At 37.1% G+C, this 19,739-nt stretch overlaps 1 protein-coding gene across 2 annotated transcripts in view; it reads left to right on the forward strand.

Moving 5' to 3' along the window:
* The window catches only part of KIF26A (kinesin family member 26A), an 88,460-nt gene that overhangs the window by 18,259 nt on the left and 50,462 nt on the right, over positions 1–19,739 (forward strand). The window contains exon 3 of one of the 2 annotated variants that reach the window (XM_072427769.1): positions 11,737–12,255. In XM_072427769.1, coding sequence (XP_072283870.1) covers positions 11,737–12,255 — 519 coding nt within the window. The remainder of the gene's footprint in view (positions 1–11,736; positions 12,256–19,739) is intronic. The other variant, XM_072427770.1, reaches the window with a different exon arrangement.

Raw genomic sequence — 19,739 nt, forward strand, 5'->3', positions numbered from 1 at the left:
GTGAGAACCGTTGGACGTGTGTACGTAGCTTTATGTAGACCTTTCTAAAGCTTTGTAAAAATGCTTCATAATTGTTGCTCCAGATGATCATTAGTAATTGTTCTTAGCAACAGTAAAAGTGAACGCAGTCTCAGACATCTAAATGAACATACTACATACATACTGTTACCTTGGGCTTTAAAAAAATGTATCTGTAAATAACAGATATGTTATTTTGAGATGTTTAACCAATCATATCTGTTTTACCATGTGGTGTAAGGGTACCAATATATCACTACATTGGTTGAATTAATGCCATGAAAGTGAGAGGATTGAAAAACCTCTTTGTAGCTGAATATTGCATTTGAGAACAGATGGATGTCCTACTGCCTAAAATTACTGGGGAGATCAAAATGAACCTGTGATCACTAACAAAAATTCAAATTTGCAAATAAACTTGGCTTGGAGATGCTATCTTGGAATTTTAGGACACCTGTGAAAGGCAGAAATATAAAGTACAATGTTAGGGATTAAGTGATCAGCTTCCTGAATGCTCTTTCCATCCCCTACCACCTCCTGTGCTTTACTTGTGGCCTGTCACTATGATAGAGAGAATAGGACTGGGACATCATTCAGAAACCAGGAACGTGAGTGTGTAAAGTTTAGGACAACCAAGAAACAAGCACCTAGAATTCAATGCTGTTAATTGTAAGCACTAGTTTAGAGGGTTGTTGGCCATGAGTTTACATTAAGGAGCTATAAGCGCTCTGTGATTTGGTTGTTTTTGGGTTTCCAGTTTGCAATGTCAGTAGAAAGGTTAATCGGCAGATGTATTCCTTTGTTGTATTTCCAGCTAGTATTAGACCACATCTTCCGCTTTAGCTTTTGATGTAGCAGACATAAAGTACAACCAATGCACAAGTTGTTATTGGTTTTAAAAACAACACTTTTTACTTATAGCTATTAAAGAAAGCTTAACAAGTATATGTTGACCAATTTGTTTATGCGTTTGAAAAAATAAAATTACGAGGATCTGATCATACCTAACCTGAAGATCGTTCTCTCTCATGAATGGGTAATTTAACTTCATTTATTATTTTACCTGATGCCTGAGGCTGTTATTCTGAATGGGCAGTTTGAGAAGAGGGCCTGTTGCTCTTCACACCACAGGGGGCTAAAGAAGATAAGAGGGAAGGAAGTTGTAAGAGAATGGATAGGGCAGTGGCTGCTGACAGAGTGTGAAGTGTAAATAAAATGGATGGCTGTAGTTTCCTGTGTCTGCTACTTTATGCATTCCACTGAGAAGATTCATCTTTGCCACATCAGCCCTTTTCCACATTAAAAAGCTTTACAGGAATACAAGCCATCACAAGGGTCTCAAATGAACAAAGGAATTTTATGGAAGATGACTAGCAGTAACTTGCCAAAAATTTGTTAGAGTTTTTATTGGTGGTCCAATGTAAAAATCAACTACCCACATTTTATAGCCCCACAACTGCTAAAGTGCTACTGGTATTCTGTAGTTGTAAAACTAAAAGAAACATTATTGGTTTTGGGGGGGTCTGAGGTCAACAGCCTGTTTGTGAAGGCAAAGTCATGGCCGACTTGCCCTGGAGGCTTGTCTGGGTTAAGCTCTTTGTAACCCTAAAGTTACTAACACATGGTGACTTTTGATTATTTCATCACAAGCAATCAAAGCTGCAAATTATCTTCTTTTCCACACTCACTCTATAATGAATGTTGAACAAGCTTACTAGTCAATGTAAAAAAAAAACGATAAAACATACCCAAAAAATGGTGATGTTTTTGATTGATTTTAGTGGAATTTTGTGCATTGTACAACCATGTGAATTTAAATGACTTGGTGCAAGTATGCACATCAAGATGTGAGAGTTTATTTCGGCTTTATTAGGCAAGAAATAGCTCAGCATTTAGCTTTTTTAGAAGAAGTTAAGCAATGGCAGCTTGCTTATTTCATTCATCAATGTTTTATTAAAGAGAACCTCTCCTCACCTCCTAAAATTTTTAGCAATACATTGTAAAAGCAGATAGTAAGAATTGCTTTTTTAGGTTTTAAATTATTGGTGCGCATGGATCTATGATATGTTCACTTTAATGCAGGGAATAGACTTTTAATAGATTTCATTACTGCAGTTTTTACGTATAACTCTTCTCTATGTAAATATAAGAAGAGAGCTGTAAGACAGGAGAATCCATTGCCAGAGAAAGAATATGTCTTCAATGCAGATGATCCTAGTGTGTAAAGCTAGGTACACATGTGCAATAATTGTCGAAAACGAACGACTAACGACAGATCAACGATTATGCATGATTATTCTGAACGATTGTATTGTGCACAATTCTGTACATGCTGTAACAATACGATTGTTCAAATATAATGCACCAATAATGTACACACGTTAGATATGATCGTTTGAACAATGCAGAAAGTGACATGTAAAGGAGAAAGTGTATCACAGAACAATCCACGATCGCTGAATGACCGCACACACAATAGATTGCGAACAGTCTTCGCCCAATCAGATCCGCCAGGATAGCCGTTCATTTCCAGCGACAATCTTCGTTCATCTGCATCATTGTGCACTTTTTTTGTTAACGATTATCCGACGGTCATTAGTCGTTCGTTTCCAACAATAATTATTGCACGTGTGTATGCAGCTTTAGTTACACATTGAACAACCTATCTGATACACATGATAGGCAGTCCAGCTATTACAAAAAGTGCATAGGATGGTGGTTTAGAGAAATGCTTTTAATTCAGAAGCAATGTTTTAGAGTTGTTCACATACAGCAGGATTTCTAAGTAAAAAGCCTTAGAGATTCACCAAAAAATACTTGCCTAAGAAAAATGTAGACATAGAGACATGAAGCAAAAAAGAAAATAGATATGGGGTTTACACACTGTATGCTTTTAGTTTACATAAGAAACAAATGAATCAGTGTTGCATACAGATCTAAGTCTATTATTCTCCACATGTTATCTTGGCATTCTATAATAAACCGAAGCAAAGCGGTGGTGTTTAGTAATAAATATTATCATATCATAATCCAGCTTTTAAAAGTCTAGGGTACCCAGACTTTTTGAAGTTGATTTTTAGTTTGTAGATTCCACGTACTATTGCTCCCCACATCATATGAGGCTGTTTGTTTCATGCTTGTCTTTTTCATATAGAATGATACAGGACTCCTTTTACTTTTGCGGTTTGTTCTGGAATAGTTAAGTGAGATTAGATCATACACTTACTTTATCTTCAGTCACAGAGAGAAAATAGCTATTCCTCTTTACAAGAAGCACTTATATCTGTCCAGAAATAGCATGCACAGACATCACAGCAGCTCAGTGTGACACAATGCAGAGAATCTATTCCCTATTAATCACAGCTCATCTCTACTCCCACTGTCTGGGCCTCCACTTAATGTTATCAGTTTCCAAAAATCAAGCTGAGAAGCAGGGATAAAATTTACAGAATATTTTGCTTGTGTACTGCATAGTTTTTACATAATATAAAAAAAATTAAACCTGCACTTACTGAGAGTCTTATGTCTCATGCAGGGTGTAATACTACAGAATGAAGAATATTCCAAAGCATCAGTAGTTATACCAAGGTAAAAATATGCACTGGTTGTTCAATACATTAAAACCACCTAGTAAATACTGGATGACACAATGTCATCCAGTCCGTGACCTGTCAAGTGGACAAATGTGCAGTGGTATGTGGACCGTAGCAGGACATCCTTTACGTCAAACAGCCTCTGCCAACCTGCCTTCCTGATTTCTCCTGCTGCCTCTTTCATAGGTACACAACAAACATGCACCCCACCATCCACATGGTCTTAAATAAAAGGAGAAAGAAGGTCAACTTCTTTCATTGTTTCATGGTCAGGTCCTGACACTCATGTGCCTTACTGGTCTATGGCTATAAACACCTATTTTTGGAAAGCTATGGTACACTGTGTTCCAGAATTGTTTTCCATTTATTGGTGCTACAGTAGCTCTTCCGTTGAAATAAATAAGACTAGCCGCCACCCCTCCTTCTCATACACATTAAGAAAAAATGGCCCCCATGACATGATGCCACCAGTTTACCGGTTGTCCTTCCTTGGTCAATTTTCGGTAGGAACAAAGTGCTGTAGGAACACCCCACAAGACCTGCCATTTTGTAGGTGCATTGACTCATTCCTCTAACTACCAAAATTTGCCCTTATCATAGATCAGATTAGAAACATGTGCATGGTGCATTGTAATAATGTCACATTACCAGGAAAAGAACAAGATATGTGTATATGTGTGTCTGTGTGTGTGTGTGTGTGTGTGTGTATATATATATATATATATATATATATATATATATATATATATACTGTTACAAAGTTAAGTCTGTAATGTTCACTCCCAAAGGGTGTTTAACCCTTTGTGCTCATCCAGCCAGCTCCTCCTTTTTTTAATTTTAATTAAAGTGCCTTTTCGGAAGTCCTGAATTACAGGATAGAAGAGGTTGGAGTAGTTAATTAGAGAGTGTGATTGCTAAACATTTAGCTTTCATTATACCTTCACACCCAGTGGACAAGGTCTGTCCTGAAGGATAGTGTTACAAGGTATGTATTATTTCAGTGGCTCTCTGGAGTAGAGCAGATGTTCTTGGAAGTCTTGTCAGCGAGACCAGATTCCATTCTGTCCAGCACCTCAACAACACTCAATAGGTAAGCAAGCAAGCATGCTTCTATTAGCAGGTTTTCAAGTAAACCTTTTTTTCTTTCATTAATAACATTTATTATAGAGTATTTTATAGAATAAGTTGAATAATACTTAACATTTATTTATTTTTCCCAAGTTATGAGTTTTTATATACATCAGTAAATGTTGCACTATTTGTATTAAAACTGCACAGTGAATTTATAAAGTAAAAAAGTTCATCTTTTTAAATTTCTGACTACCTAGTAGGGAAAATTGGCAAATTTAACTTCTATAAATCTTACCTTGGGGTTGCATCTTGTGTTCTGCAGAGACATTGATGCGTGTGATGATTCACCAATTCTTTGCACCAATTCTTTGGCATACTTTACTTGAGATAGTTTTAAAATATTGCCACTTATCCCTCAGTTTATGTAATCATTTGGAAAGCAATGCCCAAAGCACAGTGAATTCTTGAAACTGATAAAATGAAATGGCAATCAAGGAAACTGCTACAGGTATCTGTTTATTTCACAATGCTTGTGGCATAGACATTGGATAGTGATGGGACATGTAAGGGTTGATCTGTTTGTGCATAGATTTCCTTGTCTTAAACATGCATTCTTGGCTTATCTGAAATCCATTCTAGTCATAGCTTCCTTTAAAAAATCTAAACCTGGAGTTCTTTTTTTAATAAAAGAACCTTTATACTTACCTCTCTGGAAGGAATTCTAGAACATGGATGTGCAGCAGACACAGGAGTGAACGCATGTAGACAGGAAGTAGGTAAAGGGGATCAGCAGCATTAGGCAGAAAAGATAAAAAGTATATTTAATGTAAATAGTTTAAATTATACTGTACTTTACAAAATGATTCTCATCCAATTAGGATTTAAACCTATTTTATTACAACCACAGAAAAATGTAAACAAGAGCAAACATAATTCACATAATAATGACTTTAGGATAAACAATGGAATAATAACTCGCTGAACATACTGTACTTTGGTTTCTTGGGAATGTATTGTATAGTCTGGACAGAAATGTGTAAAATAAGAAGTATATTCTTCAGTTTCTTCAGCAGATTTGTGGTTTCTTAAGCTGTGGATTGGCTGGTAGGATAAGCCAGTAATGAGGGCACCGATAATCTACTTGCCATGTGTAGCACTTAAAGTATAACCCCTTCTATGACTTCCTGTCATTCACCATGGGGTAACATTTTTTGTTTTGTCTAACTTTACAGCAAAGGAGACGCAGAGGCTTACCACGGCTCATAAAACAGTCCAAACGTGAAGTGGGGTTGAGTTTGCTTGGCAGACAGGAATGAGAATTGGGATCATTGATATGTTAATTGCTCCTGTACCTTGTGTTGATGGATAAGCTGCATCTGCATAATATGACATCTTTGTTATTAATTGCCTGGCTTCAGAATATATGAGCATGATTGCAGGTATGCAGCAGAGCAGATCAATGCTCTTTCACAAGTTGAACACTAATAGATCACCGTGGATGACTGGGCTATGGTCTTTGTTTTTAAAGTTTAGATATTTTTGCTGTATATAATCATATTAAAGTATAGCAAACAGTTAAAATATATTGTGTAAATGTTTTTTGTAACATAATTTGCCATTTTTTAAAATTTTTATTCGTGTCTAATCTTCTATGCATAACTCAGACTATTTGCTCTATATTGCAAACAAAAGAAAATTGCTAGAACAAGCTTTTGATTGAATAATCAAAGACCAACAGCTCACCCATGAGGTAGTTTTAGTAATCGGTCCTCCAATCATCAAGTTTTACTTGTTAGATTCAGATACAGCTGATTGGCTAAGAGGGATGTCCTTCCTCTCTCAGCCTAACTTCTGATTAAAGGAGGTGCTACCAAGACCATTTGGGGTTCCATTTTACCATACACCTTTTCAATGTGAAGGTCTGATGACAAATCACTGTTGGTAGACTTTCATCAAACAAAATGCTTTAGGTGGGTTATCATATCACTTATTTACTTACAGACCTTGTTAGGCAGGATGCTGATTTTATTATTCTTAAAGGGGATAATTATGTTTTTCAGGAAACTAGAATTCATCGGAATTCAATAATTTGTATTTTTTTTAATGATATAAAAAGACGTTAAAATCTATTGCATTACTTGCGAGAATAGTTTTGGCTGTCTAGCATAATAGATTGCCACTTCCATGCAGGTAATTGCCAAGTGCCGCTAGACAATGACTACGTAAATTTTAGTATGAGGATACTTGGTGTGTTTTAGCCTCCCAAACTGCTAATTTTAAATGAGTATTCAACCAAATGGCTCTGTACACACTTCTACTTTCACTGATTGTAGTTTTTGTTGGCTCCAATGTTGTATGTAGTGGTATCAGTTGTACATTTTGCTGGGATGTCTTGATTTTACCCTTTGCACTCCACCAGCATCTCATTCACAACATTATAGGGAAAGGTTTGAGTAATATCTGTTCCTTTATAAATATACCCCACTCATCATTTTTTAAAACAGAACCCCATCAAAGTTTATATGGCTGTCTGTTCCCCCATTGGAGAGATTTTCCCACACTTCCAGTCTAAGTGCCACAATGGGAAGGGAGGTGAAATCTCCCTAGCAGAGACACACAAAAAAAATCCCTGTATTTATTCCTTTCCTAATATTTTTGCTAATATGTTAAAATTAGGTCAAATAAACTCGATTATTTGGCCCATTGTATTACACAGCTTCCCCTTGACTTCTTTGCCATCTTTTCCGATTTAGTATTAAACTTCTACAAGTAACAGACTTTAAATGTATTTAAAAAGCAGTCTATGGCTCTCTATGTTGGTTCCTGAAGGTCTTTTGATGTTGATTGAGAAGCCGCCACGCATCAGCTTAGATAACACCATTTGCCCTGTGACTTTACGATGATTGCACAAACACCCTTATTTTTAGCTGGGCCCTTTGAAAAGAACATTTTACTAAGGAGGGAAAAAAAAGAGACTGAGACTTACAACTGTGACACATTTATTAGCTATTTGTCATTTCCAACATTCCTCTGATGGACTCTTCCTATAAATGTTATGGCCACTTGTAAGTCTTGTAAACAAAGGCCATAGGCTGTAACCAAATACTAGGGCACCTTGTTCCTATCTGTCATCATTCCACTCCATTCATCCCCCCTTTCCTTGTGGCCCTATTAGCTGTTTCTTCGGTTGCTTCTTTTGTTATCAAAGTCCTATTAGTTGGTCAGTCAGAGTAAGCCAAAAACTCCTGAAAATGTGAAGAAAAAAGTTATTTAGTTTTAGGTCAAAGCAGTTCTGTCACATGTGATGTTAGATCATAATATTTTAGAGAAAAGTGTTTATATGTTAATATTGTGCTATTTTTGCTGAAAAAAAACTGGTACAACCTAGAACAAAAATGAAATATATTGCAATCTATTGGTTTCTTCTATTTTCTGTGGACTACAAAACAACAACTCTCTTCTATGTAAGGTCAGGTGCAGACCTGGGTCGGGAGCAAACCAAGTGGTTTGACAATTCTGCACCTTTATAGAATGCAGTACAGTACCTAAGTTCTATCACCTTAAGACAGGAATAATATTATTGGCAGGATCAATAAGGTAAAATATAGGCAAAGAAGCCAGGAAAAAAGTAAATGAATTTGTATATGAGGATCCCAACTTTTCTTGTAAATATCTACCGTATGTACATTTCTTGTAACTCCCAAATCTCGAGGATCCAAAATATGTTCCTGCTGCCATGGGGGCCAGGTGAATTGTACTTTACAGACTGGAAAATGAAGTGGCTGTTAATTATTATTATTATTAGGGGCTTATCTGATTTGTGATCACAATTGCTTAACATATCTAAAAAGTCTGATCAGACTGGAAAATGAAGTGGCTGTTAATTATTATTATTATTAGGGGCTTATCTGATTTGTGATCACAATTGCTTAACATATCTAAAAAGTCTGATCTACCAAGTGATTTATTATGCTGTTTTATCAGTCATGTGCTGGACACTTCTGCAACCTCTCATGACCAGTATGATGACTCCTTGCTGTACTAGTTCATCTTTACAGTTTCCTGTACTAATGCTGGTTCATAATTCCAAAGAGTAGAATGGAAAGGTGACACAGGAAGCTGAAAATATGAGAAACCAGAATTTGTGGTGTCACCTTGCAGGTGTGAATTAAGACTTCTAATCCTTTGGCAGTTCCCATATGGATAGATATAGTTCTATAATTTGGAACCGTATATTAAGCTTTTTGCCTGTAGTTCTGCCTACATTTACTAATAATACAAAACTGATGGTATTGACTGTTCTTTTTATGTAATGATATAGGTCTGTGTGTAGCAAATAACCACTGTCTGCCCATATTCTGTGTTATGTGACCAGCCCATAAAAGTGAAATGTGGGTGGCCATGAAAACTCTCAGCGCAGTTTGAATCGTCTGTTTATTTGCTCACCTCCAGGATTATGGAGGATTTATAGACGTGTGAATGTAGCCTTGCCTTTATACTGTACATCCTTCCTTGCAGCAAAAATATTTCCTCTCTGGTAATCTTTGTTCTCCTCAGGAGGGGCCTGTGTGAAAGAAAAGTTTGCTGCACGATAATAAAACCTTTTTTAATGGTGTGGGTCATCCCTTTAAAGTCTGGCAAGTTATTCTCTCTAGGACGACCCGTGACATGTTTTAGTTAACCTTCACACCCACTTGTTGGCCAGGTGCTCAGACACGTTGGGTAGATCTTCTACACACAGCTGCTCCATCAACAAGCAACAGGAGAACTCCAACAATAAAAAAACATACTTATAAAAAGCTGCTTTGTTGGTTTAAATGCCCTCCTGCAAATAGCCAATGAAAATTCCAGTACACAAGACAGAACGGATGCTCAGAGTATTTTGAGCTGACATGTAGCCGACATGTAAAATGCTGACTGCACCTAGTAAGGAGATCAGAGGGCTTATCTGAGATATTTTACATGTGAATGCAGAACATATAAAATCCATCAGTCCCAGCTATCATTGTATGGAATGGGTTCAAATTGTTTTCTTGGAACATTTATAACAGCAGAGTGTGAAGTATGTAAGTGTCATCAGCTCTTTTTCTGTTCTGAATTTCACATGGGTCTTGTAGATTAGGATCTCTAGAGGCTTATCTACACTTTTTTGTGCTTTACCATACATGTTTGTTATGTATGCATTGGGTCAGTGCATCCCAAAACACAGAAAATTGGTGTTATACCAAATGTGCATTTTTACTTGTTTAATAGGTGCATTGGGGTACCATAAAAATGACCAACAACACAACATATATCTGTGTGTTGCAGTAAAAAAAAGTGCATTACCACACTGGAATCATGTTAATAGGTCCTAAAATGTTTTATTTTATGCATCTCTTATAGTATTCCTCTCCGCTTTAGAATTTGAAAAGATGGGCATATTGGCATGCCACAGCAAACAGGAGGAATGGTTTTAAATTGGGGATGAGTCAAAGCAGATCAGATCATCTTTGCATTATTTTAAGTCTTTTTAAATCTGCAGTTTTCACTGAAACACCACCTGGTGACTGTCATTCAGGTGGAGCAAATTATCATTTTTGGAAAGTTGCAGACTGGTAGATCTTTTAACCATTTACAATAATTGTCCAGCCTTAACACTGATGAGCAACAGACATTGCTTAAAAAATTGTTCAAAGTTCCCAAAAAGCTAGTAAATTGGCTGTAAATTCAAAATGAACTAACCTTTAATTTTAAAATGTCTTAAAGTTCACTGCCAGCAGACCACATGGTCAATGAAAGGACCTATGTTTTAAAGTAACCCAAGCTGCTCATAGTCTACACCTATGTCTTCTCATTGAAGGAGCCTTATTTCATAGTGGATCATCTGCCGTTGGCATGTCAAAGGTTGTCTTCATTATGACAACAGTGATTGTTGAGGTTTTGTCAGTTTTAGCATTCTTTGTGGCAGATGGACAAACAGGTGGATTCTATTCTGAATAGGGTATATGCAAAACTTTTACTAACTAGTTTAGGCATCTAAACCATGAGGGTTTTTGGGGTTTGTTTGGGCCTGTTGACAATATTTTTTCTTTGTTGGGATCCAGGCTTAATGGGATTCAATAAGTCATTGTAGCTAGTTTCTGAAAACATTGTAGGTGCTGCTCTGCAGTTGCATTTCCATAGAAATTTATGGGATGAAAAGCTTTTCACAATCAAACAAAAGTCTGTTAACACAGGCCCTTTATACTGGCTACCATCTAGGTGATACATCTGTTTAAAGCATCATGTATTCTTTTAAATTAGGTGCTGGTTTAACAAACTAACAACACCAAAGTCTACAAAGCAAAACATCTGTTACAGAAATCTAGCGCTGCTTCTAAAACTTTTGCCAAAACTTCATCACTTTAAGTACAGATAATCACCATGGAGTTGCTTAGGTTAGTAATAGACTATTTGAGATATGGAATCAGAAAGAGGGCTACCTTCTAGCAAGGTAAATGGTTGGATTAAAGGTTTATTTTGTAAAACGTTTTCAATTTGGCAGAATGTGTGTGTATTTCATAATGATTTAAAGACGGAGAAGGAAGGAGGTTCCAAGCGAATAGGTTCTGAATGAGGGACACTTGGGAGTTATGGGAGACATGTGGGAATAGACATCTGTGATCACCTCATCTTGACAAAATCAGATGAATGGATCGCTCAGTCTTTTGTCTGCCACGTTCTCTGCACCTGCGTTCCCAGCTTAGCCCACCTGCTTTCACCTTTACAAGGAGGTCTTGCTCCATCTACCTGAATTTTTCCTTTTAATGTATTCAAAATTTGTGGAATGTAGCAAGAAGATTTCTGCAGTGTTGGTAAGATTTAGAGTCGTTTCTGAAATAGTTTAGCACCAGAGTCATTAAAAGTCTGATTTTACTGTTGAAACTCCTGAGCAAATATAGAAGGGATTTAGCTAAACTTCTTTCACCCATTACTATACCCACGTAATTTTATATTTGACAGTCTTTTTTCCTCACTTTTTATATTGCTCATTTTTTCTCAAAGCTCATTAATTGTTATCTTCTTTTTTCAGAATGCCCAGTTTTCAGCTTTAATTTTCGACAAGCTCCAAGTGCCTGACTATCTGCAGAAAAGCAGGAATGAAGGGGAGAGCCGGTGTGACGTCTGCGCCACTCACCTGAATCAGCTCAAGCAGGAAGCCGTGCAGATGATCCAAACCATCAATCAGGCCGGGTGCCTGCCAGACCTCCTGGATCGACCCCAAGGTTCGGTGCCTGTGGCCACTGTCCTTCCCAGGCTTACGCCCCAGAATGTGGTGACCATGTCCTCGCAGAAGGAATTCCTGATGATTGCCGGGCAGGTGGGTAGACAGTCTGGAAAATCATCGAATATTTTCTCGGGGACAGAAAGAAAAAAAGGACTTGGATGGCCCCAAGGGCAGGGGAATTTCCCGAGTTCCAGTGTGCAAGTGACAGTAGGCCCCACTGGCCTTGGTGGGGCTTTGAGTTCAGTGACCATTCAGGCCCAGCAATACCTAGAGGGAATGTGGAGCATATCACGGGTCAATAGTTTCCTTCCTTCTTCATGCCATGTGAGTATCCCCAATTTACATGTCTGTGATATGTTTGTCTGTGAAGTAACTCCTAATTTCAGCATATTAAAAAGACAAGGGTTGAATGTAAAGCAAATGTATTTAGGATCTTATCCTCCTAAGGTTCAGGCTGTCCACGACCTTTAAGGCCAACAGATAACTGGATATCCAGCCATCAGAATAAATGCCAAGGCCACAATATTGTATCTCCATGGACTCTTCTATTGAAAAACAGAATTTATCGATCAATACCTGGCATGATTTTTATTATAAAAAAAAGAAAAATATATGGGCTGCTATTACTGATCTACAAAAATATTGGTTTCCTCGCTCTAAACCTAATTCTCTGGCCTCTACGCTGATCTTAAACAAATCTGCAAACTGTGAGTTCTGACTTGCAAAGGGCTATTGTAGAATTTACAAAACTTGCATACAGATAAATGTATGTGTATACAGTGTGTATATGATTGATGTGTGTGTACATATACATACTCAAACTATAAATCTTCAAGAAATCTGGTTCATACTGAAATCTTGTTTGCTGTGCTTATTGTTCCTGCTGCGCAGTCATTTAGCTATTCTTCATACAGCTATACATCTTTAAGCAGTGTTAGAACAAGGGATGCCAGAGGTTTAATATCTTAATTGGATGAGCAAAGGAAATTTGTACAATTGCATGCTACAAACTGAGAATTGGATCCGGCAAGGCAGAGACATGGAATTAAATTTAATAAGGTAATAAAGTCCTTGACACAGCTCTCCTTTCCACACTTGGTTTACAAAGCAAAGAATGATATAATACCTTCTAGCAACCAAAGTTTCTTTTGCTTGTTCCACTGCAGAAAACAGTTTTTCGAAGTTACGATGCTGATCTTTGCTTTGTTTGTAACACCTAATTGTAGCTTATTAATTGAATTAGCAAAATATATTTAGAGTTGAGAATGAAAAACTGATGCTATTTTTTCATATCATTGCATTGCCTTATCCCTCAAACTAACCCTAACACCAGAGAAGGAACACTTAACCCACATACTAAAAGGTAATTTATCATCCAAGATGACCAGATCATAATTTTTAATATGGGGTCTTCCTGATAAAAGTTCAATGTGAGTTTGTGTGAATCAAGTTTTGTCTCTTCACAGAAGTCCTAAGCTTAAGCGAAGTCCAAAACATATTTGACTTTTAGAGCCATTAAACTGAACCTATTGTTTATTGACTGTTGAAATGTAAATTTAATTTGGTGTCATTCTTCAAACAGTGGTCAGTGGCATAATTATAGGTTAGTGGCTTTAAGGGGGACTAATTCCTCATTATGGCATCTGCTCACCTACCCATTCTTGACACTGATACCTGCTACATCTGTATAATTACTGGAGAGACTTAATGTAAAACCCTGGCTAGTGAAGACAGTCTGTTTATTGAAATTTACTGCATAAGTGAAGGAATCTACCGACTCGTGAAAAAGGCTGTATATATTTCCTGCTTTTCCCATTTATGTAGAGTATTGATTGGATTTTGCAGTGGCTTCTGTAATGGATTTATAATTAGAGGGTGGTCACCATAAACAATAGTAAGATTATTAGCCATGTAAATAAAAACCTAAGGATTTAGGATGAGGCAATTCAGCCGGGTTATTGATAATCGTTGCGTCAAGTCAGCCGGCATTACAACTGCCTTTGGCATATACCTATTTGCATTCCGAATGGAATGGAAAAGCATTATTGATTACATAGATATAGATTATCTTAAATTGTATGTGAAGAGCATTGACAGCAGTCTAGAAGGTTTTAGTCATTTTCAAAAAGTATTGATTTGGCAGGGTTGTTTGACTGTGCATTAGGATCATATTGTCTAAGTTGTTATTAGAAATATTACCATATGCTACAATTGAAAGCAACTGCATTATATCTGTAATATTTACCTGTTAAATGAGATGCATAGGCAAAAGCCAATTACTTAGTTTTAATTATTGTTTATATGTGCTGATTCACTAGTTTACTTTAATAAACTGAACCATTTCTTGTATAGCTCATTGTTAAGATCAGGGCTTTGTCACACATCATGACCAGACTTCTTTACATTTTTTTTTGTGTTGATCAGTAGTATCAACGTATATCTTGAATATATGTTTGTATAGAGATTACTGTGACGCTAACAGTTTCTATATATCGGGGGAACTTTCAGCAGTGTGGCTCACATTTTGATAAAAAAAAAAAAGTTGAGTTGCCATTTGGACATTTTTCCAAGGTACATAAGGCACAGACAACCTACATTTTGGGATTTATTTACAGTTATCTGCAATTGGAGGTATGTCCATTGCCCATAACTTCTGTATATTATTGGAAGATAAAGGGTATTTCCTCCTTAAGAAAATTCAAATTTCAATACATTGGCTTTCGATGTACAGGAGATGATAGTTTAACTTTTTTTGTAACTAAAACTCTCACTAATTTTTACTGTTATCCTAACACTTGGAATTTAGTCTTGCTACCATAACTTTCACACTAACCCTCATATTAACACTAACCTTCACATTACCCCCAGATTAGCCCTTTCTAAGGTAAATTTTTTTCTGTGCTCAGGTCCTCCAAAAGTTCTCATCGAAGACCAGTGCTTCATACGTCAAAGGATACACTGGTAGATACTGTTTTGTTTTAATCTATTTTCTTGCAGCAGCTCTCCAGCAACCCTTACTATATACAATTATTTTTCTTACATCATTGTCTTTCTGATATTTGGCAGAGGTTTTTATTTCTGGTGAAATATCCTTCTTTCTCCCAACCTTACTTCTTGAAGCAAACTGAACAGATATAAATATAAGATTGAACTGCAAGAATGCAGGTGGACCAGCATCATTGTTGCAAATAATTTAATAAGTGAAAAGTTTAGTTCAATCAGTTGCAATCCACAAATTAGTGGATAGTTGGTAACATTCATTAAACATGTTCATTTTTTTTTTTACTGCTTAAAGAGAAGTGTTGGCTGGTGGTGATTTTCCTCCCTCTACCCTTTCTTCCCCTCTCTATATCCATCTAAAGTTTAAATGACAAAAAGTGCCCAAACAATCCTTTGTTTTTTGTATTTGTTATGCGTAAAACAAAGTTTTTTTAAACAGTAGAAAAGAGGTGTAAAACAGTTAAAACCTAAAGGAATAATGAAATACAATTGACCCAAAAGTTTTAGTTCACTTTTAATGTTAATATATTATAGAAAAATGTTCCAGCTATATATCTGTATTCTAAAGTATTAGTTAAGTCTCTTAACGCACTTTAGTAGGGACACAGGACCATATTTTGCTAAACCTTTCTGTGAAAATGCTCTTTACTTTGGCTTGAGGTTTAGCACTTCATATATCACACTTGTTTTACCAGGGAGTTATAATAGCAAAACCTTAATTCCTTTTGACAAACCTAAGCCCAGGCCATTGTCTGCTACAGGCCACGTTTCACACCTCTAGCTGTGCTGGATTTTCCTTTAAATCCCCTTTAGGCACAAACCTTTGGTCGACCTTTAAAGGTGTCTGGGGTTTCCATCAAGTCCGTGACCTTGGATTTCAGTGATTTGAGATGATGTCAAAACTGGAAAACTGGACTAGATCTAAACCTACCATTTCTACTACACCAGTTGCTCTAATTGCTAGCTGCCCTTAGGCACCTGCCTGTGTTATTTTCTTGGATAATCTATGTCTAATCCTCAGCTTTTTTCAGCTTTTACACAAGTGAATCCTATCAAATCGATCTTGGTGATTCAATGTTCAATCTTTTTATTTTAACTCTTTTTTTCTTGGGTGCCCTAAATGTCACTATGACCCAATGTGTTTCTATTGCCTAGTTTACCAATGCCATGCCTAAGTGACACTAACCTTGTGATTGGCCTATTATTGAATAGCACAGACGGTATGAGACAATAGGAGTGGTTTTTTGTACTTGCCAAGGGATTATTACTTTATTTCTGGAGGTATTTCTAAATTGGCCCATGTAGTCACTAGTTTTTGAGAAATTGTGGGGTGAAATAGAAAAAAATGGGACATCACTTTGCGTCTTTCTTTTTTTTATAACCCATAAAATAAAAAAAAAGAATGCATACGCATTTAGTATCAAAAGAAATGGTTTAGGACCAGGTGCTGAAACTCATGTAATTAGAGCAATTTTATGTAGGAAATGAAACCAATCCATGAATTCATAATGATATCCAGCAAACAAGGCAATTGTTCCAAACAATCATATTCACTTAGTTGACCTTTAAATGAATGCTCTGAAATCCATTGCAGACATAATCTAAAGAACTACTTACAGGTTACTGGGAGTGGACTTCCTGAAGCCTGTCTGTGTTATTTCTTTGTCTTCACATGTCTCCTTTTCAGAACATGTAGATGGAAAGTGGTTAAAATAAAGCTGCAGAAGATAGGTAGAATGGATGAATGAAAGAGATGAGCCAGGGACAATTTAGTAATTTAGTTAGCAAGGAAAATGGTTAGGTGATGCTGAATGACCATCACCCAGGAATTCTGTTTTATCTGAGCTGCAGCAGGTTCTAATGCACTTTGTAAGGAGCTGATTGTTTACAGCGAAATCGGTGAATACAAATTCAGGATGGGAAAAGAGCCTGTAAAACTGCAGAATCAAAATTAAAGCGAAAATCAAGATGAAAAATCTGGAAGCTAAACATCCCCAGCTATGTAAAGACATTGTCCCAGTGCAATGACATCACTCATACTGGAGGCCTGCCCAAGTACAATACTGATATATTAAATATACTAAATGTACTACGTACATTGATTTGGTCGGTCAGCCTTACAATATCTGCCCTTAACTTAGGGTGAGGTCTTCAATAATTAATGGACTCAATCAGCAAAGTCATTTTTGATATTTTCTTTTCTTTGTGGCTCAGAAGGCAGAGATGTCTGAGGCCGCTCACAGGAACCTGGAGTAATTAACTCCTATCCATTAGCGAAGATTAAAAGCCTCAATGTCTTTTATTTTTTCCTTCAGAATCATTTTTTCTTTTTTGCTTGAGAGTCAACCGCAGCCGTACATAATAGTACATAAATAATTTATGACTAGGCTTTAAAATTTAAATTAGGAGCGCAGGAAGCAGCTATGCAAACTGTTATTTTAAGCAATTCAGTCAGATAACAGAAATCATTTTTATAGAGAAACAGAACTAAGAGAAGGGGGGAAAAAAAGAAAAAAGATAAAAATCAATTATCCGGATTGCCTGTTCATTGTACATTCCTTTAGTTCACTCGTTGGCGGAGGGTAAAGCTTCCACCATGTGTGTGTCCTGACCTTGTACTTGTCACAGTCTTCGCTGAGATGGCAGCTGTCAGGTACGAAGTCCGGGAGGCCTATTTCTTAATTGAGACCGTACCCCATAATTTTTACTGTATGAAATAATGGCGCGATAGCTTAACGTTTCCAATACAGGGGAACCCCAATACGGCCCGTAATGCTCAGGATTTTTTTATTGTAGCAATAGTTGCTTGGCATCATCTTAGCTAGTTGCGGATAACCCACCCGGTCTCTTTTTTTTTGTGTTTGAGGGCAGCAGGCTGCTTTTCTATTAATGTCTTAAGGTTTCTGTGGTATTGCAGGACACGTATTGGCAATTTAATAATCAAACTCCAGAAAAAGTCACAGTTTTTATTCTTGGTCTTCCACCTTTTGGGGCCCCTTTAACTATGCTGCACTGTTGTATTTCATAGTTGCGGTAAAGGACAGCTTCACTTTTAGTGAATTTTTCTATTAAATAACCACCTCCCCCAACCCCTTGAGCATAGCTTCCAGCTGTCCCTCATTAAAAGGAACTGTTTCTGGTTTGGAATCTGATCCCTCTGTCCTCCTCACTTGTCCCTATTTTGGGCCTGATGTATAGACCTCTATTAAAAAAAATACACTCAAAATCTAATTGCCGAAATCCTGTTGTGTGAATTTGAGTGGTAAACTTTTATAAATCGACTCCCTGTGTCTTTTATCCAGCTTCTAAACTATTGCATTTATTTATTTAGAAAAAAAAATAAACCAAGAAGCCTTTGCATCCAAAACCTCCTGGCAACGGTTCCCTGTCAAATATAAATGTTCACCATGGCCTTAGTCATTCCAAAGGATGTTCCAACTGCATGTTCAAGGGTCTGCTAGCAGTACAGACCTTAATGCACATGCATTATGTCACAGTGAGTCTGTGTGGCATCTATTGTACTTGTGCATTGGAATGCTATTTTAAACCAGCACAGCAAGAGATTGCATGGAGTGCCATACATTGCTGTGACAAATGGGCCAAGGATTTGTGATATTACGAAGTGCACTTATGTCTGCTCTCTGACGGTCATTCCCATTGTGACCGCAGGGACCATCCTACAAAATTTAGATAGTTAAAAGCACATTTCTACACATTATACATTACACTGAAATAATAAAAAATGATGGGCTGTAGAAAAAGTTTGTGTAAACCTTTCACAACACAAGGAATCAGCATTTGTTTGTGTTCATCTGCCAACAATCTTGTGGTGCTTATCATGCGATGTGCAGAACATCTCCGCTCTCCAGCTGCAGCCCTGTGCTATTTCACAATCAGTTTTGCTTGGTCATTTCTTAGACCACCACAATGCATGAGGAATGCATTTGATCGGAAGGAAATTCTTGGTTTATTGTGTGCTTTGTAATATGTCTCCCATATGTTTTGTTGGCATTCATATAGACAGATATAGATGTTCAGCTGCATTTAATTGATAAACTGGATATCAGCCATCTGGGTGTCTGTTTCCTTAGTGTAACGGATGGTTTCCTCAAGAAGAATCTCCACCTTTTCACCTCGTAAAATGATAGACGGTTCCATGTGCAAACACCATACCTTATTTTTAAGGAAACCTGTCACAGGGAACAAACATATAGGTAAAGTCAGAACAGCTGTAACTTGGACTCCCAGTGACTTGTCATTGGAAATAAGTAATACCTTTAAAAGTCACACACAAAAATGGCCCTGTACGAAAAGAAATTTGATACTTACCAGTCTTGGTACCCATTTGTAGAATCTTTGCTTTCTTGTCATCTTCAGGATTCTCTCATTCAGCATTTGTATCTACATTTCAAAGCTCATTCAGTGGCTCCTCTTGCCAGCCTTCACTTTAATACCATATTAATGTTCCAAATTATCCACATGGTTGGCTGAAGGAGCAACAGAACTAGATTGTCAATGAGCACCTCCTTTGTACATGAATAAGTAGATCGACCCCAGCACGGACTGCATGACATTTCTTGGGGTGTACTTTCTGATGTTGTCTACAGGTGATCATGCCTGCATTATGATTGTAGAAAAGGCTACTTATAGACTTAATCAGAAACCTGTGGGACATGACGACAACCCTGTCCCACACGTTTTCAATGATAAAGTTGAATTCACATTTTAACAGTTTCATTATAACTTTTGGGCTGGGGATAAGTGTCAATACCTACTTCCAGTTTTGTTTTTGGTTGATATGGGCACCA

The sequence above is a fragment of the Pyxicephalus adspersus genome, chromosome 12 (assembly GCF_032062135.1).
Source record: "Pyxicephalus adspersus chromosome 12, UCB_Pads_2.0, whole genome shotgun sequence".
NCBI classification, from domain to species: Eukaryota; Metazoa; Chordata; class Amphibia; order Anura; family Pyxicephalidae; genus Pyxicephalus; species Pyxicephalus adspersus.